We start from the raw sequence: 27,929 nt of genomic DNA, 5'->3' as shown, positions 1-27,929 counted from the left end.
CTGAACCCCATCCTTCTCCAGAATCCATTCTGTAAAGAAAACCTGAAGTTACTACACACAGCAAGGTAGCAAATTTCAAATAGTTAAGAATAAACAAAGATAAAACATTATTTGTCACATATATTAAATTCCACCCTTTATATTATCTAGGGGGGAAATAAAAGAGAATTATTATTCTTTAAATTCAATTCACCTGTGTGACTGAATGCACCCTTATATTCACACCCTATACACCATTGTAATAATCTTTGTACAAAATATGCCTTGTGAGGTATCATTTGAAACTGAGTAACTTGCTGGTTAGTAATACCATGGGAAAACGTTATATGTGAAGTTATGAATTTTCCCTGCATGATGTTGGTGACACATGTTCAGACCCACGTAGCCCTGATTAGGCAGGACTGGTCAAGCAGCTCCTAAACAAAGGAATGTATGTTTACCTCAATTCACATATAAGTTGTAAACAGGGTCCTGAAACAAGAGGGAAGACAGGAGACAAGAAAACATCCACATTCAAGAAAACAGCATGAAATCTCTTTCACAGTCTCATGTCTCAAGCCTCACAGCTGAAAGGCACTTTATTTAGGGGTAACTCTCAGGACAATATATTTCAAAGGGTGACTGAACTATTAAAGTAGGACAAAAGCACCTCAAGTATCTCTCCCTATCCATCTCTCTCTTTTTCCACCTAAGGAGAGAAAAGAAACAGCCTATAGACTTTGGGAGCAGATCCTGACCTGAAAGTTGGTTAGCAATGATATTGGGAACCTGTGGTAAAACTTCTCCTTGAAGCAAGTCTAACTTGTTAAATTTAGAAAATGTTTTATCTTTATTTCTTTTGTAACCATTTCTGACTTTAATGACCCATTACTTGTATTCACTTAACCTCTCTCTTTGGAGTTAAATACATTTATTTTGTTCTTTAATTAAAACTAATCCAGAGCTGTGAATTGTTTGGGTAACTCCATTTAAGGCACCTTATTTCAGAAGGTGAAGAGGCTGATCTAGATTTGATTTTGCCAAATAGGGAGGAACTGGTTGAGAATTTGAAAGTGGAAGGCAGCTTAGGTGAAAGTGATCATGAAATGGTAGAGTTCATGATTCTAAGGAATGGTAGGAGGGAAAAGAGCACAATAAAGATAGTGGATTTCAAGCAGGCAGACTTCAGCAAACTCAGGGAGTTGGTGGGTCAGATCCCATGGGAAGCAAGTCCAAGGGGAAAAACAGTTCAAAAGAGTCGGCAGTTTTTCAAAGAGACATTATTAAGGGCACAAGAGCAAACTATCCCAATGTATAAGAAAGATCAGAAGAATGGCAAGAGACCACCCAGGAAATCTTCAATGATCTGAAACTCAAAAAGGAGTCCTACAAAAAATGGAAACTAGGTAAAATTACAAAGGATGAATATAAATAAATAACACAAGTATGTAGGGACAAAATTAGAAAGGCCAGGGCACAAAATGAGATTAAACTAGCTAGAGACAAAGGGTAACAAGAAAACATTCTACAAATACATTAGAAGCAAGAGGAAGACCAAGGACAGGGTAGGCCCATTACACAATAACAGAAAATGTGGAAATGGAAGAAATGCTAAATGATTTTTTGTTTCAGTTTTCACAAAAAAGGTTAGTGAAATTGGACATCTAACATAATGAATTCCAGTGAAAATGAGAAAGGATCAGAGGCTAAAATAGGGAAAGAACAAGTTAAAAATTACTTAGACAAGTTAGATGTCTTCAAGTCACCAGGGCCTAAATACATCCTAGAATACTCAAGGAGCTGACTGAGGAGATATCTGAGCCACTAGCGAGCATCTCTGAAAAGTCATGGAAGATGGGAGAGATTCCAGAGGACTGGAAAAGGACAAATATAGTGCCAATCTATAAAAAGGGAAATAAGGACAACCTGGGGAATTATAGACCAGTCAGCTTAACTTCGGTACCTGGAAAGATAATGGAGCGAATAATTAAGTAATCAATTTGCATACACCTGGAAGACAATAAGATAAGTGACAATCAGCATGGATTTGCCAAGAAATCATGTCATAACAATCTTATAGCTTTCTTTGACAGGGTAACAAGCCTTGTGGTGGGAGGGGCAGGAGGTGGGGGGTAAATGTGGTATGTCTTGAATTTTGTAAGGCTTTTGATACTGTTTTCCATGACTTTCTCATAAACCAACTAGGGAAATACGACCTTGATGGAGCTATTATAAGGTGGGTGCATAAATGGTTGGAAAATCATTTACAGAGAGTAGTTATCACTGGTTCACAGTGAAACTGGAACGGCATAATGAGTAGGGTCCTACAGGGATCAGTTCTGGGTCTGGTTCTGGTCAATATCTTCATCAATGATTTAGATAATGGCATAGAGAGTACAGTTATAAAGTTTGCAGACAATACCACGCTGGGAGGGGTTGCAGGTACTTTGGTGGATTACAATTCAAAATGATCTGGACAAACTGGAGAAATGGTCTGAAGTAAATAGGATGAAATTCAATTGGAACAAATGCAAAGTACCCCACTTAGGAAGGAAAAATCAGTTGCACTCATATAAAATGGGAAATGGCTGCCTAGGAAGGAGCACTGCGGAAAGGGATCTGGGGGGTCATAGTGAATCTCAAGCTAAATAGGAGTGAACAATGTAACACTGTTGCAAAAAAAAAGCAAACATCCTTCTGATGTATTAGCAGGAGTGTTGTAAGCAAGACACAAGAAGTAATTCTTCCGCTTTACTCTGCACTGATTAGGTCTCAACTGGAGTACTGTGTCCAGTTCTGGGTGTCACATTTCAGGAAGGATGTGGACAACTGGAGAGAGTCCAGAGAAGAGAGACAAAAATGATTAAAGGTCTAGAAAACATGACCTATGAGGAAAGATTGAAAAAAAACTGGGTTTGTTTAGTCTGGAGAAGAAAAGACTGAGGGGGGACATGACAACCATTTTCAAGTACATAAATAGCTGTTACAAGGAGGAGGGACAAAAATTGTTCTCTTTAACCTCTGAGGATAGGGCAAGAAGCAACGGGCTTAAATTACAGCAGGGGCAGTTTAAGTTGGCCATTAGGAAAAACTTCCTAACAGTCAGGGTGGTTAAGCACTGGAATAAATTACTTAGGGAGTTTGTAGAATCTTCATCATTAGAGATTTTTAAGAGCAGGTTAGACAAACACCTGTCAGGGATGGTGCAGATAATACTTACTCCTGTCATGAATGTAGGGGACTGGACCAGATGACCTCCCGAGGTCTCTTCCAATCCTACGATTTTATGTTTCTATGTTGATCTCCTTAAAGGGGCAATGGACCTGAAAGAGCTGCACAGCGCGGGGGAAATCTAGGACTGGCGGTGTATTGGGATTACTCTGCAAGTAGTAACCAAGGCTGTTGGAAGCCAGAGCATGGCTGGTGTTTGCTGACAGGCTGCTGGGGTCAGAGCTGCGTGACCAGCATAGTGGTTATACAGACATTCAGACAGACAATCTATTTCTAATTACATTTGATTGTCAGAGTTTATAGAAAACTATTACACAGATCAATTATAATTACTATTTATAAAGTAAATTAACACTATTTGATAACATGCAAAAGCCAATAAATAATGAATACTCACTTTACCCAATCTAGCTTAATAATACTTATTTCACTGCAATATTAAATACCACATCCTTCTGGAAGTTATAATTCCCAATGGCAAGTTAAATCAAACAGCATAATACAAAGAATCCCTAAATCTTCAGCCTAGATAAATATTAGAACCAGCTTAAATTTAATAGCAGTACTAATTGATGGCTAGATTGTGGATTTGCCACAAACCCTGGGTAAGGAGCAGTACAAAGTTGTGCTTCTCCAGGACCAACTTATGACACAGAGTCATAGCTACTCAGTCACAGAGTCATAGCTACTCAGTTCCTTGCTTCCTCCCAGACCCAGGAAGAAAATAATTCACTCTAGCACATTATCTGGTGCAGATTACTTTCTCTTCCATACCTTCCAGAGCAGATGAGGTCAGGTCCAATAACCATTGCCTATAAACTGCCTATTTTCAGTCTCGTGCTATACCACTCTCTTATGGTGAAAAATTAGGGAAGAGTTCATGTATAAACACTGCAGACTTTGAAGATCCAAGCTGTAAATATTCTTTCAACTGGACAAGAAAACACGTCTACTTTAAATGAAAATCAATTGCTGTTAAATCTGTTAGCTCTAGCTCATTTAGACTGACACTATTTCTGCAACTTGCAAAGAGCTGTGCTGAAGAAATAGTACAATAGAATCATGATGGATTCAGCACTGAAACACAGCAGTTCAGGTTGGACAGCAAGCACAACCAAGGAAGCATGAGCTGAAAGTTTATGCAGACTACTTTAGATAAGCTGTTAGCAGCAGGACAGTGGGGTGGGAGGAAGTTTTGTTTCATGGTCTGTGTGTGTATATAATGTCTTCTGCAGTTTCCACGATATGCTATGCATCCGATGAAGTGAGCTGTAGCTCACGAAAGCTCATGCTCAAATAAACTGGTTAGTCTCTAAGGTGCCACAAGTACTCCTTTTCTTTTTTCTTTTTACGAATACAGACTAACACGGCTGTTACTCTGAAACCTATGCAGACTAGGTTAATCATGTTTCTGGTAAAGCCATTGGCAGATCATCTTTCCTTTAATGGTTGGAAAGGTTAGAAATCACACTCAGGCAAGGAAACATTTTGAAAGTTGCACACGAGGTTAATTGACCTAGTCACACTCTGTATCCTGACTACGGTATTCTATGGAATTCAGTCACCACGGATTTGGGGATTCACTCTGGCAGCAAACAAGTCTGCTCCAGGCTGGAGGAAAATTCCACCAGCCTAGGAACACCACAGGATGGCATAGGCAACTTCACACTTGTCACAGGCCCCTGTGTAATGAATGGGGCTGCAGATAAGGAGGCATCTCCCCAGCCCTCAGCACTACAGGGATTCTGGATTACAGAGCAGCCCATTGACAGCTGTGGGAAGGGTGCCATAAATTAGACCAGCTCCCAAGGCACAAAAGTAGTTTATAGACCAGTTTACCACCATTCCACTGTGCTGTTCTTTTGGTTCTGTGCTTCAGTATAGCATACAATATACCCCAGTGTTTTTACCTTCAGATCCCTTCTAAGACCCAATGTGGAAAAACTTTTAAATGAGAGACTTACTTACCTGGTTAAAATGATGAAGTCTGTCAATTAAATGACTGATGAGAGGGTCTAATCCTTTGACTTTCAATTCTGGGTTATTAATTTGTGCCTTAAGTCCATTGGAAACAACTCTGCTGGTGTAACTAAAAAAAAAGAAACAAAAGATCAACCAGAGAGAAAATATTTACACTGAAAATGAGAGGGTAACATTTTACAGACTATTTTCATTAGAATAATGAACATGCACAGATTTTCCGTAATGAGTCAGGGTCAATAAACATATTACAAAGCAAACATGGTTGTAAATAGTGTAATTAGTGCAAACAATTCTTTCATCACCCCAAATCTGCATAAAATGACATGATTTCTTGCAGTATTATCAACTCCAACCCTTCCAATATCACAAGTCAGCCCCCAAAAAGATCATGAGAGATTTAAAAAAAAACAAAACCAAAAAAACCCAACATTTCAGGTTTCTTATTTGTATTTTGGTGTTTGAACCTTTCAGGTTTATGCTTCAAGCTTTTCTGCGCAACTCTAAGGGCTGGAAACTTGCTTTAAAAATCAAATTTGAGATTTTCACATAATCAGTGGGATCCTGGGGCTTTCAGGAAGACACCAAATATCGCGAGACTTGCAGTAAAATCGCAAGAGTCGGCAACACTGTACATTTTCTCGATCAGCAGGGGAATGTTCCACTCAGTGAAATGAGGCTTCTCAGGAGAGGTTAGCAACTCAGAAGATCCGATTGCCTGCTAGGCTTCAGCCTTAGATGTACTGTGAGAACTCCTTCCAGCAGCACAATCTGATACATCAGCGGTCTTCATCTCAGTCATGCATTATTTTTGTCATTATGACTTTGTTAGGAGCAGTTCAGATATATACATACGTAGGGCCCGGCTCTGGGCAATCTCACCTTAGACCTTTGGATCTGAAAAACATCAGCTGTTCTCACACAGTAAATGCCTGCCTCCACCAGCATCCTCATCCTATCACCATGGACAAAGTTATAGACACAGACAGACTAATCATTCAGTCATTTCTGTAGTTCTTGTTTTTGCATCCTTAAGTACAAGGAACAAACTGGGACCCCATGCGTCTGGGGAATCTGTGCAAACTACTTTGATTTCCCTGCACCTCCTGCAGCAAAACTGGACAAGGAGATATTCATGGCCCAGTTAGGCATTGGGACTGATGGGGAAGGTCACTCAACAACTGGCTTCCCCTATGTATCCATATCTGCTTGGGAACTGTGAATCATCATGCCAAATGTACACCTTTGTAAACTCAAGCAGAAGGAGGTTGCATTCTTCCAAATTGGAACTCAAAGAGAAAGGTCCTGTTACAATTGTCTCCTTAGCACTGATGTAGAGAATGTAGCTGTGGCTACTCAAAGTGGTGGTCCGTGGACCGCTGCCAGTCCGCGAGCCATCGGCTGCCAGTCTGCGCGCACATTGGGAAAAAAAATTGCTGGTCCCCCACATCAGATAGCTTGAGAAGCATTGCTCTACATGATAACTCAGATGTTCTTTCAGTCTGTCAGCAATCTTCCTTTGATAGCTTTTTAAGACTGGAAAACTTAGGATCGGGCTTTCACAGGGGGCTAAGAGAATTAGGCATTCAACTTGTATTGGCTTTCAATTAGAGCCGGGCACCTAATACCCTTTGAAAATGCCAGCATAAATTATCTCTTCTCTCAGTGACTAACAGAATTGCAAATTATAATTGGACTTTTACTAGGATGTTTGTCCTGTCTTAATTAAAACCAAACAAGATGAATAAAGTTAGACTTCAAGTAAATCTGACAGTAAAAACATTACATAATGCCGTTTAACATTTGAGTTCAAGGGTCTGCTTAAAATTCTGGTGAAGACTAGAGGAGGTGGCATGGTCAGTTAAGGAAAATTATCAATGACTTTAACCTCGCAGAGAAAGGAAAGATGACAATCATGAATGAGAGCAAGGAAGAATAAAGTGTGCAAAATAATGGAAATTTAAAAAAACAAAACATTTGTCATGTTAAAATACCCAACCAATAGCAGCCTGTATCCTAGTATTAGACACAGAAAAGGTATTTGATGCAGCTCTTTGGGATCATTCTGTTGCAGTACAGGAGGAATTTAGTTATGGACAGCAATTTATAGCCTCCATCAAACTGTTCTACAATTCTACAATTCTCCACGTGCATTCCTTTGTCTGAACATCTTCCCATCATAAACTATCTCCATAAACAGCAGCACAAGGCAAGGGAATGCTTTGCTACCTATTCTCATTGCTCTATGCTTTTTATCACTTGCTATAGCTATCAAAGTTTCTCCAGATATTCAGGGCATCACAATGATAAAGAATGTAAAAAAGCTTTTTTTCTGCCTGCAAATGAAATTGTTTTAACTCTGCAAATCTCAAGCCTCCATTCAATGCTTTTCAGCAGCATTATACAGATTTTGTGTAAATATGATCCAACCAAAAGCAATGCCTTTATCCACCCCATCCATTGAGCCTCATTCATTTTCCATGCCAATGATCCCCTGAGGGATTCCAATGCCTGGAGGTACAAATCTCACGCAATGTTATTATACTGCTTGTTGCTAAATGGGCACGCTCTTTTACTTAATTTAGATCAAGAAAAATGGCATAACTTTGATTATCTATATTTGGTTGAATCCAAAGTCCATTCAGATCAGTGGGGCTATTTGTGTGCTTAAATATAAGCATGTAAGTGTTTGCAGGACTGAGGCCCTAGACTCCAAGACAATGTTCAAATCAGTCTGCTGCCCAAGTCATTGTTAGTGTTTGATATTTAGATATCATAGAATCATAGAACTGGAAGGACCTCGAGAGGTCATCTAGTCCAGTCCCCTGCACTTAAGGCAGGACTATGTATTATCTAGACAATACCTGACAGTTGTTTGTCCAACCTGCTCTTAAAAATACCCAGTGATGGAGATTCCACAACCTCCCTACGCAATTTATTCCAGTGCTTAACTACCCTTACAGTTAGGAAGTTTTTCCTTATGTCCAACCTAAACCGCCCTTGCTGCAATTTAAGCCCATTGCCTCTTCTCCTATCCTCAGAGCTTAACGGGAACAATTCTTCTCCTTCCTCCTTGTAACAACCTTTTATGTACTTGAAAACTGTTATCATGTCCTCTCTCAGTCTTCTCTTCTCCAGACTAAACAAACCCACTTTTTTTCAATCTTCCCTCATAGATCATGTTTTCTAGACCTTTAATAATTTTTGTCACTCTTCTCTGAACTTTCTCCAATTTGTCCACATATCTCCTGAAATGTGGTGCCCAGAACTGAACACAATACTCCAGTTCAGGCCTAATCAGCGCGGAGTATAGTGGAAGAATTACTTCTTGTGTCTTGCTTACAATACTCCTGCTGATACATCACAGAAGGATGTTTGCTTTTTTTGCAACAGTGTTACACTGCTGACTCATATTTAGCTTGTGATCCACTATGACCGCCAGATCCCTTTCCGCAGTACTCCTTCCTAGGCAGTCATTTCCCATTTTGTCATTTCCCATCATCTAATCTTGGGATGTCAGGGAAAGCATATATCAAATCTGGTGGCTCTATCTTCTAGAGCTATTTATTTGTATGTTAATTATGTTCATATTTGTGCCATTACACCTATAGCCAACTGCTCTCTGGAAGCTACAGAGAGGGTTAGGACCCACAGGACCTCAAGGGTCTGCTTACTCATTGCTTGAGACATGAATAGTCTATAGGGGCCGTACAAACAGCATGACTCACATGCCTGGGCAGCCAACTGCAGACCCCAGATGTGGCTGGGACTGCCCAGACATATGAACTGTGACAGGAGCTGCTGTTAAGTGCAGCCAGAGGAAGCCATTTGCAGAGCACAATAATTATTGGTCCTAGAAAACCCAAGAACTTTAGTCCATCTTCTTGGGTGCCACTTACTGGGATCTCATCCATTAACTATTTACATATAGAACACTTCTCTAACAAACTGAGTCCAGAGAGACAAGGTGGGTGAGGTAATATCTTTTATTGGGCCAACTTCTGTTGGTGAGAGAGACAAGTTTTCAAGCTTACACACATCTGACCTGAAGAAGAGCTGTGAATTCTTGTCTCTCACCCAGAGAAGTTGGTCATTATTTCACCCACCTTCTGTCTCTCTTATCCTGGGACTGACAAGGCTACAACAACACTGAGTCCAGAGAGTCTCAGTCCAGAGAGTATGGACTGAGTCCAGTCCATTTGCTGTAGGGTGGTGGGTTCCAGCAATAAGAGGAGATATGGCCCCTCAGTTGCTCTTGAGGGGAAGGAGAATGAAGGGTATTGAAAACCATGCTAACATGATAAACGATCACTTGAACTTGTAAGGGGTTTTCTGGACCTGCTTGCAGGTGAAGAGGCTAAGTAGAAATGCGTGTGATCAGAGTCAGAGTGCAGAGCACCAGCCTAGAATGCTGCGGGTTGAGTTGTGCCTCTGTTTTAAGGAGCAACTTGCTGTCTCTCTCTCGGTTCTTGTGCACTATTGTTCTCAACAGTGTTACATTGCAACCTGTTAAGGAAAAGTTAGCGTATGTGCATATGTGACTCCATTTTGGTTTGGGGCCCACCATTGTCTAAAAGCAAACACATCATTCACCAGGAGGAGTGTTCCTTAGATACTGCATTCCTGTGAAAACCCCCCGCTTGTTTCCAGCCTGTCTCGACTCCCGGTTTCTGTTCTTTGTCTGTTCCTAACTCCCTGCCTCCTGGGCTTGATCTAAGCCTCCCATCCTAATAAAAAAAGGCTACTGGTGCATTGCTTTAGGACCATGTTGTGTAGTTAAAATAATGGTTTAGCACAAAAAATGCACTTAGCAAAAATAAATAATAAATTAAAAAAGGGTTTGTCTATTGGCTAAAGTTTCCGATGCACGAGGGCAACATGCTTTTCTAAAAGATATATAATCTCTGCATAACCTGCATTCGGGGTCCCCTCCTAATTAGCAGGGGGGCACCACGCTCGAGCGTAATAAACTTAGTATCTTTGGAAACTCTGCAGTTGTGGACTTTGTTCGTGTGCCTCAGCCTAGACTCAAACTGTGCATGACCTATAGGGTATAATTCGCAGCAGTTCCTGTGCGTGACCTATTGGGTATAATTCGTAACAAACCTTCCAGCAAGAGTATTGTGTACTTTTATCTAACTTCTCTATGTATGCTGTCAAACATAACGAAGAGAAGGCACACTAACAACCCAAGGTGAGTCACAGAGCCACTGAGGAGGGAGGACTACAATTGGAGATCAGGATTGTTCCAGGAGACAGCTACACATCTATCTGACTTGAACTCCTATCCTGTAAGCACAGAATTAACCTGCTGGCTCTGCATCAGGTCTGATATACCTTGGAATAAACAACATACATTTCCTGAAAGGTAATTTGATTTGTTTACTTCTTTGCACTATGTAACACATTTTTTTTGTGCTGACAACACAATTACTGAATTACTGAGAATGTACATTAAGAACCGTCAGAAATTGGTTGACTTTATCTAATAATCTGTAATCTAACTGAAAAATAGTAGTGCAGAATTGCTAATGCCAGTGATTCATAGATTCCAAGGCCAGAAGGGACCATTGTGATAATCTAGTCTGACCTCCTGTGTAATACAGGCCAAAGAACTTACCCAAAAATAATTCCTAGAGCAGATCTTTTAGAAAAACTTCCAATCTTGATTTAAAAATTGTCAGTGATGGAGAATCCACCATGACTCTTGTTGTTCCAATGGTTAATTACTCTAATTATTAAAAAAACACGCCCTATTTCCTTTAGTAGTTTATTCATACTAGACCCTGAAATGTCTTTATCAACAACCTACAGGTTAAAAAGACCAGGAGATGTGTATAAAAACATCATCTATATGCAGCAATTCTGAACTAACCATTCTGCTAGCATGCAATGAATAGCAAATACAGGAAGAATTACTAATCGGTTTCAAAACTGTGAGTTTAATAGTAACATTATTCGACTGATCTACTGGGAAAAGCTAAAAACGTTATTTAATAAAATCTTAACAGCTTTCCAGAAATACAGTTTAGGTGATTTTTAGCTCACAAAATTATCCTAAGCTTGAAATGGGTCAGAAGCAAACTGTTGCCTAGACACTGGCATGGATAATATTTTGAACATAAATATACATTTCTTTCCTTATTTTTGAAAAAAGATTTTGGCTTTAGAAGTTCTTTTCAAAGTCAGAACTATACCAGTGATTTTGAAACACTGTATTATTTTTCATTTGTCATCAGAAAGGGGACAAAATATAAGATGATCCCAAACTACTGAAGAAAAAAGGAGATGAAAAGTGCTGCCTATACAATGTCCAAAACGAACCCAGTGTTTCCACTGGCTCTTTAGATAGCTACAGAGTTCAGAGAACAAACCTTAAAACTGAAAGATGCCAGACAGATAGCTGCAGGAGCTGCATTAGATACAGTAGTAATGATATTTAGCCACATGAGACTAGGAAATGGGGGTGGCATTATCACACCATTCCCTTCCCTGTTCCCTACAGGAGACAGTACCAGTTTGGTTACAAGCATCTGATCAAAGCTTTTACAGGCAGCAGTTCCATGTATTATTGATCAGTGTCCAGCTGGGAGACCATTTCCATGGCTCCATTTCCCTCAGGATGCTATTACTCTGAGCAGGGCCACTATATGCCATTAAGCTCCCCAGTGCTCTGATCTGTGGTGGCTAATGGTCTATGCTCTTCCCAGGATCAGAAAGAAACTCTGAACTCAGATGACCAGCCTGAATGAACTCAGTCTGAATAAGGAAGTCAGCTTCCGCATATACTCAAAGTGGGGATTAGAGAGCAACATGAAAACCCCACCAAAATTCATATGCATGGTCTCGTACACTGAATTTCTCAATTTCTTTTAAAAATAATATTAGTGTACTGCATACTTGATATTATAGCAAGGTCTTTTCAAGGAATACACTGAACTCATCTGATGTAAATCAGTGTAGTTCTGTTGACTTTAATCCTATTTTACTCTGTGTGAGGATCTGGCTAAATATAGCTAAACCTCAGAAGTTGATGTAAACTATCTATGTTAGGACTTTCAAAGCTGCTTATAGTATTCAGGGGCCCAATTCTTATTAATTTATGTGGAAATTGGATGTCTACATTCTTTAGGCCAGTGGCTCTCAACATTTCCAGACTACTGTACCCCTTTCAGGAGTCTGATTTGTCTTGCATATGCCCAAGTTTCACCTCACTTAAAAACTACTTGCTTACGAAATCAGACATAAAAGTACAAAAGTGTCACATCACACTATTACTGAAAAATTGCTTACTCTCATTTTTAATCAAAATTATACAATAAATCAATTGGAATATAAATATTGTACTTACATTTCAGTGTATTGTATATAGAGCAATATAAAACAAGTGATCGTCTATACGAAATTTTAGTTTGTACTGACTTCGGTAGTGCATTTTATGTAGTCTGTTATAAAACTAGGCAAATATCTAGATGAGTTGATGTACCCCCTGGAAGACCTCTACATAACCCCATGGGTACATGTACCCCAGGTTGAGAACCACTGCTTTAACCACGTTGAAATTCTGAGCCCTCATTTTCTTCTCAAAAGTAGTTCTGCAGTTGGGCATTTGATTTTTCCTTCCTAAGTGAAGTACTTTGCACTTGTCTTTATTGACTTCTCCAATTTGTCAAGGTCAATTGAATTCTAAGCTTGTCCTCCAAAGTGCTTGCAACCTCTCCCAGCCTGGTGTCATCTGCAAATTTATAAGCATACTCCCCACTCCACTATCCAAGTCATTAAAGAAAATATTGAACACTACTGGGCCCAGGACTGACCCTGTGGGACTGCACTAGATACGCCTCCCCCCCCATACCCCGGTTTGATAGCAAACCATTGGTAACTACTCTTTGAGTTTGCTCTTTCAACCAATCATGCACTGCACCCACCTTATAGTAATTTCATCTTGACCACATTGCCCTAGTTTGCTTATGAGAATGTCATGTGGGAGTGTGTCAAGAGCCTTACTAAAATCAAGGTACATCACATCTACTGCTTCCCCCTAACCACCAGGCCTGTAACCCTGTCAAAGAAGGAATGCAGGTTGATTTGGCATGATTTGTTCTTGACAAATACAAGCTGGCTACTCCCTATAACCTTTTTGTCCTCAGCTACTTACAAATTGATTGTTTAATAATTTGTTCCAGTATCTTTCCCACTATTTAAGTTAGACTGAGTGGTCTATAATTCCATGGGTCTCTTTGCTCCCCTTTTAAAGATAGGTACTATGTTTGCCATTCTCTAGTCTTCTGGGACTTCACCCATCCTCCAAGAGTTCTCAAAGCTAATAGCAAAATTTTCAAGATTGCGCCAGCTAGTTCCTTAAATACCCTACAATGAATTTCATAAGACTTTGCTGACTTGAATATGTATCTAACTTATCTAAATATTGTTTAACCTGATATTTCCCTACTTTGGCTTGCATTCCTTCCCCCTTGTTGTTAATATTGAGTATCTAGTCACCATTAACCTTTCTTAGTGAAGACTGAACCAAACTAGGCATTAAACAGTTCAGCTTTCTTGATGCCATCAGTTATTGGCTTACCCGCTAAGTAGAAGACCTACATTTTCCTTCACCTTTCTCTTGCTCCTAATTTATTTAAGGGACCTCTTGTTCTTGCCTTTTATGTCCCTTGCTAGGAGTAACTCATTTTGTGCATTAGCCCTTCTGATTTTGTTCCTGGATGTTTGTGCTATTCTTTTGTACTCTTCTTACCAATTTGTCCATGTCTCCACTTTTTTTTTTTTTTACAGGATTCCTTTTTGATTTTCAGGTCCTGATGGAGCCATCTTGACGTCTTACTATTCTTTCTTTTGCATTGGAATAGTTTGCAGGTATGCCTTTAATCGCATATCCTTGAGAAACTGCCAGCTCTCCTTAAATCCTTTTCCCCTTAGATATTCTTCCCATGGCACCTTACCTAGCAGTTATCTGAGTGTGTTAAAGTCTGTGTTTTTGAAGTCTATTGTCCTTCTTCTACTGCTCTAACTCCTTCCTTTCCTTAGGATCATGAAAACTATCGTTTCATGATCACCTTCACCTCAATTGCCTTCCACCTTCAGATTCGTTACCAATTCCTTCCTCATGGTAAGAATCAAGTCTAAAATGGCTGGTTATTTCTTCCACTTTCTGGAACAAAATGTTGTCTCCTATATGTTCCAAGAATGTATTGGAAATTTTGTGTTTTACCATATTAGTTTTCCAGCAGATGTCTGAGTAAAGTTCCTCATTACTATCAGGTCTTGTGTTTTGGATATGTCTGTCATTTGTTCTAGAAATGCCTCCTCCGTCTCCTCTTCCCGATGTCATGGTCTATAATAGACCCTCTCCTACATCACTCCTAACTTTTACCCCTTTTACCTTTACCCAGAGTTTCCCAGCTGGTCTGCCTCCTACCTTTTTCTGGCCCTCAGAACAAGTGTATATATTCTTGATGTATAATGCATCCCTCCTCCCATTTTACCCTGTCCTTCCTGAACAAGCTATACCCATCTATAACAATATTCCATTCATGAGACTTATCCCACCAAGTCTCTGTGATGCAAATTAAGTTATAATGTAGCTTGTGTACTAATACTTCCAGTTTTTCCTGTTTATTCCCTATACTCCTTCAATTTGAATATAGACAGCTAATATTCTGAACAAATTCCCTCACTCATTTCCCTGTCATTTCTCCTGTGACTAGCCTAAAATACAATTACCCTTAACCATTAACCCACACCATTATGTTATGCCCCAAATTCATCATTTTAACCATCTCTTCTGTGTTTTATCAATGCAAATCTCAGCACATCTGGCCTTATGACCTATAGGGCAGTATAATGAATGATTTTTTCCCAGGCAGATGTCATGAAGTTGGTAAACAGTACCATATGCTCAATAGCAAGAAAACTGTATTGCTAAAGAGTGGATTGAAATAAGCCTTCAGCCTTATCAACTTACTTCTTAACAACCCTGAATACTTGCCTTTGAAAAATGGGCATGAATACCAAATGGAAAGGAGTTTTATAGCACCTGGATGGTGATCATAGTATTCTACTGGCTATTCACCAACCAACTTCATGGAGTCACAATGAAGACCTTTTGCTTAATGTTGTATCAATTTCTAAAACACCAATTCCTTGGCTACCATCTACTGGCCCCCCAGTGATCCCTTTGGAATGACAGATTCATGACTGTGACTGACAGAACTGTGCTTCATTCAATAGCAATTCCATCAATAACATTACCCAGTGAAACCTAGTATGTACTTTTTTTGCCTTGTGTTATATTTTTTTATTTGTGAAAAGATCTGTCCTAGTTCTTTATTATCTGGATTAGTGAGTCATTGTGCAAGGCAACTGAGAAGTCTCCAAGAGAGGAATGATTAATCTACTGACACTTAGCAAGTAGCTGTATCGCCTTTCATTAAGATGCAACGTTCAATAAACATTTATTCAAAAAATAATAAAAACATCTTGATAAATTTGTTGTCTGTGGTCCAGTAAACAGAGATATAAAATAATGCACCAGTTTGTATATATTTAACCAACCTATTCTCTTTTGCCAAACTCTAACACTTCCCATAATACAAATCCTTGCTAAAGTACATTTTTTTTAGATCTTCAGACTGTACATTTTATTAGTTGGGCCTGGTTCTCCTCTCACTTACACCAGTGTAACTCCACTGACTTAAAATTAAGATCTACCTGATTTATGCCAGTGTAAAAATGAAAGGACATCCAAACCCCACATTTGTAATACGAAACTTGCAATGAGAAGAGTCCAATAATTCCAATAATTAGCTGGCAAAGTTGTTCTCTAGAGGGACCTTCCTGCGACGATTCATGGTCTTAGTTTGTACACATACTGGTACATGGCACTTGTAAGGCTGAAAAGTGCCAGACATTTTTAGAATGTCACAGTAGCCATTGTGTGTGCATGGAAAGGAATAAACCACATTCCACAGCCTCCTTGTGGCTTATGGTACTAAGTGAGCTAGCCTAACATGCCTCAGTTCTCAAGTGAGTGGGTGTGGATCTGTGCATGGCACCTCCACCTTCAAGCCATTTCATTGTCTCTCCACTGCATTGCAAGCTCAAAAAGCCCTGTTCTTTTTTTCCCCAAGGCCCTACATTATGCAGCCCGATTGCATTTCAGAGCAGGGTGCAACCCAGCCCTCTCTGCTGTGGTAATGATTCCAGCCCCATACCCTTTTTATGCCTTCATGTCAGAAAACTCTCATGCTTTCACACATATTGTTTTACTCCTTACTGTTAGGATGGCCTTCTCTAAACCTTTCTGTAGAGCTGCCACTCTCAGTGTATTCACATCCCTTCTTTAAAGCTCACATTTGCCATCCCGCCTAAGAGAATTAATAGGCACGGAAAGGTGGTAACACAGTAAAACTTAATGGTACCTTCAGGATTTGTACTCACCCTCCAGATCTTGCCAGAGTTGCAGTTTCCCCTACTCTGTCCTTCCCTACCTCCCCTTTGGCAGACTTGACCAAGAAAAAGGTGTTTACCCGTTAACATATTAAAACTACAACTGCCTTGTCCATCCTAGGATTTTACTATGTATTCATTACCATCTGTTAGCCTAGTGTGGACACACTTGCTGTCTGTTTATGACTTTCACTGTGTCATGTTGAGTCTAGGCGGCACTGTTCAGGGCAAGGAATGTATTTTTTTCATTTGTTTGGCAAGGCACCTCGCATGCTGCTGAGTACCTGCAAAATAATGAAATATAAAATAGAAAGAATGGTGGACACTCTAATTAGGTATTTACACATAATTTACACTTTCTCTGGAAGAAAAGGACTATAATATCATCCCTGACACTAGTGCTAGAGGAGTATATAGAAGACCAAGCCCTCTGACCCCAATTCTCTCTGTTATACCCTTGTGAATCAGTCATAATTACACTGAAATCAGTGGAGTTATTCCGGGGGTAAAAGTAGAGTGTGTGATAAGACATTCAGACCATTGGGCACCAAAGGAAATCTTAACATGGGCTAAATATTTAACACAACTAGGCAAAAACCCTTGAAAATATTCTTTAAGAGCAACATTTATTAAATAGCTATATTTAAAAAAAGAGAACTTTGAATTTAAGTGATATGCCTGAGAGACTGCAGCACAAACAGCCCAATTCTAGATTCAGCTCATAATGCAATGTCTAGGGAACCACATCTTGTAAATGAAAATAAAAGTGAGTGAGGCACATGCGGTTGCCCTACAGATCTCATGAGGCAGAAATGACTTGGTGGATACTGTCTCTGGCAGAACTGCTATAATAGGCTTTGACTTTCACAAAATTGCCTTACCCAATAATAACAATGGGAAATGCAGGGAGAAATATAGTTTGCTAATGTTCTTTGACAGGACTAAGTTGATGGTGTCAAAAGGAACACAAAACTAAATATCCTTTTTAATTATCTTTGTCCACTTCATGTAGAACTCAAGGGACCTTTTACAGTCTAGTTTATAATGGAAGGCCTCCCAAATATTGGCATAAGGGCAGGTTGGCAGATAGACTTGAGTGGTTTGATGACACCACCTTCTAAAGACATTCTGGATGCAGACTGATTAAAGCAAACCAAGTATTCTACTATCCGCCAAGTATTCTACCATCCGCCAAATCAATTCATTGGTTTTACTAGGAGCATATTGATAGTGCATTGATCTGAGCTATGAAATGCATCTGAAAAATGCTTGAGATGTGCCCTTAATAATGCTAATTGAGACTGAAAATACTGGCTTATCTTCTTCTAGGTATGTGAAAAACTGCTGCCAGGTAGATTGCCAAAGAGAACTGTAGATGTTAACCAAGCAGGTTGTATTGTGTTAAGTGAAGGAATGTATTTGCTTAGAACAACATCAGTTGGAATGCATCTTCCATTTAAAGTTATATGGCCCTTTCAAGGGGACTGAAAATGATTTCTGATACTTCCATATACACATTTAGTGCGTCAAAACCAAAATAATGGGGTCAGGATACAAGTGTGATACAAAATGGAAGGACAATGCACTGACTTGGAGCTCTGGCTCAGACATGCTTCCCTTTTAAAAGTTTATTGAAAAATAAGCCAGGAAACAGGACAAACAAAAAAACACAGCACACATCTGTCAAGGAAACATTTGCAGCAATGGCTAAGGGACAGTGCAAAACAGATAAGGAATCCCTTTTTCCTCAAAGATCCCACTGGTTTCCTAGACCACGAGATGGGATTCTTCAAGTACAGGCACAAGTGAGATCACAAGAGATCTAAAACTAGACACAGAATTCTATTCAAAATCTCCAGGAGACTCTTGAAGCCTGACACCATGTAAACCTCCTCAACGGTTGCAGACAAAAATGTGGAATGTTGGACACAGACTGGAACACCTGACAGCCTAACTTTTTAACCTGGGCAGCTGGATAACAATGGTAGAAAACAGGATTGACTCAATATAAAAGAAGATTGAATCTCAGGAGACTAGAGTTCTTGAACTCTCTGAAAACAAAAACAAATTAGCAATAAACTTCACAGCAATGGAGACATACTGAAAAATCAAGCGAGATTGCATAATACTTGGCTGATAGGACTTTTGGCACGGAACAAGGGCAGGCATCCAACTCCCTTTATAGAAAGCCCTAGTTGCAGAAATTTTAAAAATAAGCTTTAAAGGTGACCCATGATGTACAGAAAGATATTTTATGATCCCAATGCAGAATCTGTTAGGAAGCATAATGGGGACCATCATAATTTTTATATCAGACATATGTTGTAGGGATAGGATATTGGCTACACTTCATACAGAAACAAAACAAAACAGACATTTATTTTGAGAGGTCAAAACACCTGCTTTTTCCAGAAGTCAGTTGCTCAAAACACACACAGTTAAACTTTTGGAATTAAGGAACGGCTATCAACAGGGACTATATGAACTGCAATATTATATGCACTCAGGGATTGATCCCATTGATTTCAGTGAGCTTTGGATTGGGCCCGTCATACATGCTCTAGCCTCCACAACTCTCACATCATCCCCATCTCCCTCTAACCAACACAAACACAGCTGATTATCTTTCTTGCCCATTGCTCATGTTGTATCACCCTCAGTTGGGCTGGATCCTCTGCTCATTGCAGGCAAAGCTCCCGCTATTCTAAATGGGGTAGGATAAAGGCCTAAAATCTCTCTGCTGCATCAAGTTCAAGCCTCTTGTTCTCCTCGTCTATGCTCTTCACAACGATGACCAACCCTACTTTTCCGCTTCGCTCTCTTACTGTGTTACCCCCTCCACTCTGCCATTTATGCCCTCAGCTGTGCTTCTGTCTACTTCTCTCACAGACACCTCCTTGCTTTCTTCCACTCCATCTCACACTCACAAAATACCCTCCCTGGCCAAGTCTCTAAGATCAGTCATGACCACCTCCTCCAGATCACTCAGAAGACCTTCTTCTCTTACGATGTCCGGACAAAAATTGCCAATTAATAATGATTTGTGATGAGCTGATGGGAATAGTTGATACTTAGAGGGAAACAATTTTATGTTTTATCCTTTTTCTTCATCCACCTGCATTGCTTGACTTAAACTGTGAACTCATTGTGCTAGGTACCTTCACAGGATCAACACTTTAGAATAGCTAAAAGTAAGAGACTTCTGTGGAGTTACAAGGCAAGTTTTCACCATAATTAAATGATGAGAGAATTTTAACAAGATATTAGTACACTTATAAGTAAGTGAGACTTATAAAATAATCTCTCTGAATTCATCTATTTTCCCATCACTCAGGTTCAGTTCTACCAATGAAACTAAGACCATATGACCCGAGTTACCTAATGAAAAACAGCCATGGGCAGTGGAGGTTTTACCACTCAATGAACTAGTTCATTAACTGTGAAAGGAACCTTAATTATTACTACTACTTTTACCAAGATGGGCCTTTTAGACTTAAGGTATTAGTTAAGGTTCTGACTATAATCTTTATCTTTTTTATATTTTCCCACATTTTGTAACAAATTTGAAGAAATACATTAAAAAAATCCAAATACTGGAAGTCTGACAGGACCAGCTATAACATTAGCGGGAAGCCTTTTGGTTATACAACACGTAGCTATTATAATAATGATAAAGGCCTGAATCAAAAATGTATAGCCTTTTCATTCATATCAACAAAAGCTTAAAGTAAGTTAATTAAAAAGAGCATTTGTATTCAAAACTGGTGTGTATTTTCCATATGCCATATTTAAGCTGAAAATTCATTAGATTTTGGTCAAATGTATTCTTATCAAGATGGTTGCACACTTTTATAATAAGCAAAAAAAAGCAAATGCTTAAAACAAGACAATTAAAGGTTGTCCAAAAAACAAAACAAAAGATCAGACATTCTAACTTCAAAATCTCTTGAGTTACAGTTCTTCAACCTCTTACTCTTCCTAAATCTTTTTCAACAGACATTGAGCAACATCACCCTAAAGCAATGAAGTTCTATCAATGTAGAAAAAGTGACACTTTGCTGGGAAAGCAGGAGAATACATCTGATTCCTTCTTTTACTGGGCATAGATCAGGAAAAAATTCAGCATTTGTTGATCTCTCAAATAGTAGATCAAAAACAGAAAAAATTCAGTTATGGTACTCAACAATCTTTGGTTGGTTTCAATGGGCTTTGGATCAGGCCCATGGCAATTAGAATAGTCCCATAGGCATCCTGTGTTGCTAGAATTCCTTACAGACATCCCAGCCTTTTCCATAACAAGCCTCAGAGGGACTGAATATGGATATTTCTGGATTAGTTTAAAGGTTTAGGTCCAGCTCAGGTTAGCCGTAACTGAAATTCGTAGCCAGGTGATGTCTGATATCCTACGTGAAATAAACTATCCTCTGTCCAGCGTCTAGGAAAAGGTTGTTCTTACCTCCTTTGGGCAAGGATTCTCTCTCAAGTGGGTGACCATCCAGAACAAGGCTGAAATACTTCAGAGCAGTGATACTGACCTCAGTGGTTCAGGAGCCAAATTAGCGATCAACATTACCCAAAAGAGCCACAGTAGTGTGAATTCATTGTTTCAGTTATGATATATATATATATATTCATATTCTCACAGCAAAAGGACTGACCCAGTGTTATCATTTTATCAACTACAATTGGTTAATAACTTAGTAAAAGCATCATGATTGGTTAATAATTAAAGCACACAGTGTTTTAATATCATGTGCTGCAAAGAGGAGGGGACATATTAAAGACCCACTTGCAAGCCTCAGTCTGAGTATCACTACTTTAGAGGAAGCTTGCCCTGTCCAGCCTCCAGCTGTTTTGTGTAACTAAAGGACTTCATTCACAAGCACTAAATTTACAAAAAAAAAATTAAAAAAAAAAAGAGGTCTGACAAAGTGACTTTTGTGCTATGACAAATTTGAAAGCGAGAACATTTATACAAACATCAATTTACTTGGCCTAAAGCAGTTTTTCAGTTCTCCTGCTGATATTGTTGAAGATTTATGTCTGATTAAGTTTGTTTTCCCTCACAATTCAGCTTCTGCTTCTACCTGAAGTGAAGTCATGTCATAATCCTGGGTTTATGATTTCACAGTCTGCTGGCACAACATGATTGGTGTCACAAATTCAACACTATAATTTCATTGCAGGATTAAGTAGGGTAAGATTTGGATTGCTAGGGAGAAAACTCTTATTTAAAACACAATGCCATCAATCGTTAACATATTTACAGGAAAGATTAAGAAAAACACGTAGAAGAAAATAGATTGAAGTATAATGAAGGCTAGTTTTTTCACTCTGAAAATCCTCTTTAAGATTCATGTAGTTTAGGGCTAAGTTCCACCAGCCTTACTCAGTGAAGAAGATCCTATTCAACATGAGCAGGACTGGCAGAATGTGGTTCTTAACTGGTATTTCTGACCAGAATATTGTTGGGTTGGACTGCTATTACCCATTGGTGTCTCCTGGTATTCACAGGCTTTACTTGCTGGTTCCTTGATAGCCTCAGTTTATAATCACATATAGTGTTAACCCTTATGGTACACTTCCTCATAGCCCTGACTTCCAATGCATAGTGTTTCTCCAGTTTTTTAATTGACTTCTTTGTGCCCACCATAAGGGCATTAAGATCTTTGTCAGTTTCACTTTAGATATAGTCAAAATGCTCTGACAACAGTCCCCAAGTACTGACAAGTAAATAAACTACCAAGCAGCTCAACTGTCTCAACAAAAAATAAACTAAAAGGAACTTCTCACAGAGCATACATACAGCCTCTGCCCCCAGAAAACACATCTGGAAGCAGATGGGGAAACAACCTGAACAATGCAATAGGAAAAAAGAAAAAACCCTAGCAAGAAATACCACTAAACAGACTAAAGACAGCAAATAGAGAGGAAAAAAGTGTTCTCAAATATATGGGGCTACCTGGTGGACAGCCCTGCATGGGTGACCATTAAGAGTGAAATCCTGGCCCTGCTTAAAGCCAATGACAAAATTCCCATTCATGGCAATGGCACCACAATTTCACCCCAGGGGAGCAGGCACAAAAGGCCTACTACCTTCCTGCCTCCACTGAAGTCAATGGAATTTTTGTTATTTACTTCCACGGGAGTAGGCTCAGATTCAAGCTTTCTTTCCTCGACATTTACACCCTTGTGCAGGTTCCAGGAAAATTCTCTGTCTGCACACTCCCAGCTCACAAGGCCACGGATAGTAGCGATAGGTTGCCCAAACAGAGCATGCCCTTCTGGTAGGGAGCGGAGCTGAATGGGGCAAAAAAACCACACCCAATAACCTGCTAAAGTGCAGCACAGGGCTTTCCTGCACTGGCACGCCACACAGAAATGGGGGTACACGTAGGAGTTTAGCCCTGGCTGCCTTTCTCCAACGCAAGTGGTAGCTTTAGACCATAATCTTGCCTGAAACTATCAAGTAACATCTCATTGTTAGATATTTAATTTTAAGGTGCAATCCAGAGTATTTCACAAATTGAAGATAGCCATGTATATCAAGAAGGAACTGGCAGTTTTAAGGTGCTCTGATGCTCTAGGGGGCAACAGGATCCTTTCACAGATCACAGCTGCTGTCTGGAGGAAGAGGATTGTTCCAAGCCTTTCTAGAGATTCGGAGAATTGTTAACACCAAAACACACACTGGAGGCCATGGGACTCAGGACAGTGAACATGTATGTGGCTGCACTCAGCTGTAAGGAAAGGTCTGTAAGCATCAGAAAGAAAAGAAACCAACTGGAGGAGTGAATCTGTTTTTCTGCTAAAACCAGCAATAAAGAGGCCACTTTGACACTGACAGGAAGTCAGATTTCTAATGCGTGTGATAATAAATGCACACAGCAAACTGAAATCTTTCCAAACACAAGACAAAAGGAATGAAAGAATAGCAGGCAGTTTGTTGTGCCACAGTAGTCAGCTACAAAGCAGTATTTGTTATCCACTCAGAAAAAAACAATTTATGATTAATGTCAAGGAAGAAGGAAAAATGAAATAATAGATGAGAGAATGAATGATGTAGAGACACTAAAACAAAAATAGAAAACTTTTGACATTTCAACATTTACAATAGGATTTAAACTGACTTTGGTTTTCTATAGCATCATTCATCTTGGAGAGATCTTGAAGCGCTTTACAAAGCAATGTGTTGAAGTCTGGTAGTGCAGTGACTACACAGGCTGCTGGAGCAACCACTGTTCCCGAAGCAGCTGCCCACAAACAGCCGAAGACAACAGAATCGGTTTTCAATATAAAGAAAAAAACTTGCATGTTCTGCAGCTGTCACATAATTCCTCCCAGAGGTGCCACAGGATCTTTAATTGCCACCTTGAACAAGTGTGACTGGATGGTACAAGGAAGTTGGGAATAGGCTACTATTCTCTTTGAAGTCATTGGTTCAAATTTTCCTATATCAAAGTTAGAGTACCGACACTGCTCAATGGTTATTCAGCAGTCCATGTTAAAGGTTTCATTTCCTTGTGAACATCTTGAGTTAAACTTTTCAAAACAGACTAGTGATTTTAGGAGTCCCATTTTTTGGGTGCCCAACTGGAGACATCTGAAAGAGACATTTCCTAAATATCAAGACTCTTTAAGGTGTCTCAGGTTGGGCACCTGTCATGGTGTTTGCTACTCACCGCTGAGGAACCGCCTTGTGGCCATGTCTGGGGATTAGCTCTTGACCAATCTGGTGCCTTCGCCTTTGGTTTCTCACCCTGCCTCTTCCCTTCTCTGGATTTGATTGCTCCCTCTTTGTAACTCAAGGTGCTCCCTCATCATGGCTTGGCTCTCCAACCAGGTCACTGTAGTTTTCCCCTTCTGGGGTATCAAAGTCCCACTGGACAAACTGTCTCCGGCAGTCTGCCATACCACTGCCCAGACTATGCCACTTCCCCAGTGACTGGAAGGGAAACCTGGGCCTGCCCTCTACTTTGAATTCCAGTCCAGGGACTCTATGTCCAGACAATATAATCTAAGAAATCCCAGACACTGTCACTGTTTCCCTGGGCTCTTTCCTGCCTTCCTTTCTCTATCTTCCGGCCCACTTCTGGGTTACCACTGGAACATCCTCCATTCCCTATGCCTATTTCACCCTCTCTTGGGTTCCTGCCAGAGAGTTTACTCCCTAGGATGACTCCTCTTCACCTCTTACTCAGGCCCTTCCTCTCCAGAGAATGACTACAACCTTTCTTTCTACTGCCCCTTCTTCATCACCACTTCCTGGTTTTCTACCTGTTCAGCCATCCCCTGCCCAGCTGCACATCATCATCAATTAGAGCTTAGCAGCCCTGACTCTCCTCCAGGTGGAACCTGTCACCAGGTTAATTGGCCCTTTCAACCTATTCAAGCCTTGTGTGGGATAGACACCCCATCGCAGCAGCCAAACATTGAGGCAGCCAAAATCACGAGTCACTTTTGAAGATTTAGGTCCTGTCCATAAGTGATATTATTATTGGCAGTCGCAGCTAAAAGCCTAGCGACTGAATGGGTATGGTCAGTGAGCTGCCTCACCATTCCTCAAGCAGCCTGGTAGGGCAGTGATGTAGTTCTGTGGGGAAGTTTGTAACTTTTGACAGACAAACAGAGCACTATTGTTTCCTTCAGGAAACTAAATTAATTTAAAAATAAACTTAAATGGCAACTACTGAGAGACAAAAAACTTTTGTTCAAAGGATGGTATCCCTGACAGAGCAGCAGCTATGAGTGCTGTACTCTGTCAGCAGTGGATGTAAGTTGTTTGGATGTGATGTGGTCTTTGAACCCATCCCTTTCTGGCTCTGAGGGAAAAGTGCTACCAGCTCTGCACCTTGTTCTGAGAGAGAGACGTGGCCAGCAGCAACAATTCAAGTAATAGCAGTGACAGGCATCTATGACGCTTCCTTTGCTGACCCACTGATAATGATATGGATTCACATTATGATTCTTATATGATAAAAGTCATAAGCCTAAATGTAGTAAACTGCCTTGTGTTAAATGGTGAAATTATCTTATTGAAGCCTACACTGGTCGTCCGCGAAATGTGCTGGTTTTGCCTTATTTATTTATTTAGATGTAAATAGTAAAAACAACACCTATCCATGAGCAGTAGGCACCTGACGTTCACTCAGTGTCGCAATCGTAAAACACTTGCAGCAACATTAAAAACAAACTTCCCAACAGGAACAAATAACTCAACTTGGCCAGCCAGCCAAAAAGACTCCTCTGCAAAAAAACCCTTTCAGACAAATGGGCTATTTTGGACGATATTGGGCAAAGCAAGCTCCAGAGTCCCAGAGTCTTAGTGTATGTCCACACAACAATTAAAAACCCATGACTGGCCCATGCCAGCTGACTCAGGCGTATGGGGCTCAGCCTAAGGGGGCTGTTTATTTGTGGCGTAGCCGTTGGGGCTTGGGCTGGAGCATGGGCTCCAGGATTCTGCAACGTGGGAGGGTCCCAGAGCTCAGGCTGCAGCCCAAGCCCCAACAGCTACACCACAATTAAGCGGCTCCTTAGCCCAGGCCTGAGTCAGCTGGCATGGGCCAGCCACAGGTTTATAGACATACGCTCAGGTAGTGTAGACATACGCTCAGAGAGAATGGCCTGCCAGCAGCCCACTCTGACTGCTGCTATGGCAGTATGGCACAGGGAGAGAGAGACCATTCCTCAGGTAAGCCAATCCCAGGACATTTGTGGCTCTATAGGTCACAATCAATACCTTAAACCCACCAAGAGACCAACAGGAAGCTCATGCAGATTCTAGAGCACTGGTGTCATGTGCTACTAGTGAGATGCCCCACTCAGTAAGCAATAGTAAGCAAGCTATTGCATTCAGCACCTGTTTCAGTCTCTAAATGGCCTTAAAGTGCAGCGCCATGTAGATCACACTGCAGTTTTAGGGTATGTGATGTCTATACAGCAAAACCTGTGCATGGCCTAGTGTACCCAGGCTAGTTTGAATCCAGCTAACATGGGTAACAATAGCAGTGAAGGCATGCAGCACAAGATAGCATAAGCCAGGCACAGACCCTGGGTACATACTTAGTTTTCAGGTCCACTTAGAAGCCTGACTTTTCTGTCTTCACTGTTACTGTTACCCACGCTAGCTGGCTTCAGGCTAGCTTGGATAGGTTATCCTGTGAGAGTTTGTACGATGTAGACATACCCTGGGTGACACAGGCATGGATAACAATGACTAAGAGAAAAGGTTGCAATCTTCTGGTCAAGTTCAGATGGTAACTAACTGACTGGTCATTGTTGTAATATGATTGACCCCACATAGCTGGGGGGTCTAGAATCACCCCTTGGTAACCAAAAGACATGCTGCCTGCATCAAGGAGACTGACATTATCCCCACCCTCTCCTCGGGCTGCTTCCCCAATCCATCATCACCACCTTAGATAAATAAAGTTAACTCAATAAGAGTCTGACCCAAAGCTCACTGAAGTCAAAGGGAATCTCTCCGCTGACTTCAGTAGGCTTTGAATCAAGTCCCATTTAATATCTATGGGCAGGTCTACACTAACGTTGTAAGTTGATCTAAGTTACAATTGTTCAGTTATGTAAGCTATGTAACGGAAGTAGATGTAACTTCGGTCAACTTACAGCGATGTCTACACTGTGCTATGTTGACAGGAGAGCGCTCTCCCATCGACTTAGCATGTCTTCACCAGACCTGCTAAATCAACCACGATTGCAGTGGTGCTGGTTTAGCCGGTAGTGTAGACATGGCCTGTGCTTCCATATATTTACTATGAGGAATACTCTAAGTACTGTGGCAACATTATTTAGTTATCTAAGGCAAATTGGCAATTTTTTAAGAGTCGCCCCTGTATCATAAAAAGAAAAGGAGTACTTGTGGCACCTTACAGACTAACAAATCATCAATCACTATTCTTATTTGAATAACATTTGGCTGGTGAAAAAACAACAACACATTAACCACTATGGTTTTCCTACCAAAGCTGACAGCAAAGGACCTCCAAATGGTGTATGGCAGTGGCACAGCCAATGATATTTTCTTCAGCACGTAGCTGAAATTGAGGAGTCTAACAGGGTTGCTACCATTAATAAAACATTTTCCCTGGTTGAGGACTCTTCTTTGGAGATGTGGCCAGGAACTGATGTCTGAAGCTGTTTTGCTCTGATTCACGGGAAGAAAAAAAAATCTCTGCACACCAGTCCCACTACCTGCACAGCTATGCAGAAATAAGAAGAGGGGGAAGGGAAGGACCAGCATGCTGTTTATC

The 27,929-nt window shown here is 40.4% G+C and overlaps 1 protein-coding gene across 3 annotated transcripts in view; it reads right to left on the bottom strand.

Annotated features, from left to right (window-relative positions):
* Window positions 1–27,929, bottom strand: part of LOC141994034 (glypican-5-like) — a 596,673-nt gene that overhangs the window by 220,623 nt on the left and 348,121 nt on the right. For all 3 annotated transcript variants that reach the window (XM_074963988.1, XM_074963987.1, XM_074963989.1), the window contains one exon: window positions 5,179–5,299. In XM_074963988.1, the coding sequence (XP_074820089.1) occupies window positions 5,179–5,299 (121 nt within the window). The remainder of the gene's footprint in view (window positions 1–5,178; window positions 5,300–27,929) is intronic.

Source organism: Natator depressus, chromosome 9 (genome assembly GCF_965152275.1).
Source record: "Natator depressus isolate rNatDep1 chromosome 9, rNatDep2.hap1, whole genome shotgun sequence".
In the NCBI taxonomy this organism is placed as follows: Eukaryota; Metazoa; Chordata; order Testudines; family Cheloniidae; genus Natator; species Natator depressus.
The sequence above is the reverse complement of the archived record's forward strand: the minus strand, read 5'-3'. Positions and strand labels throughout refer to the sequence as shown.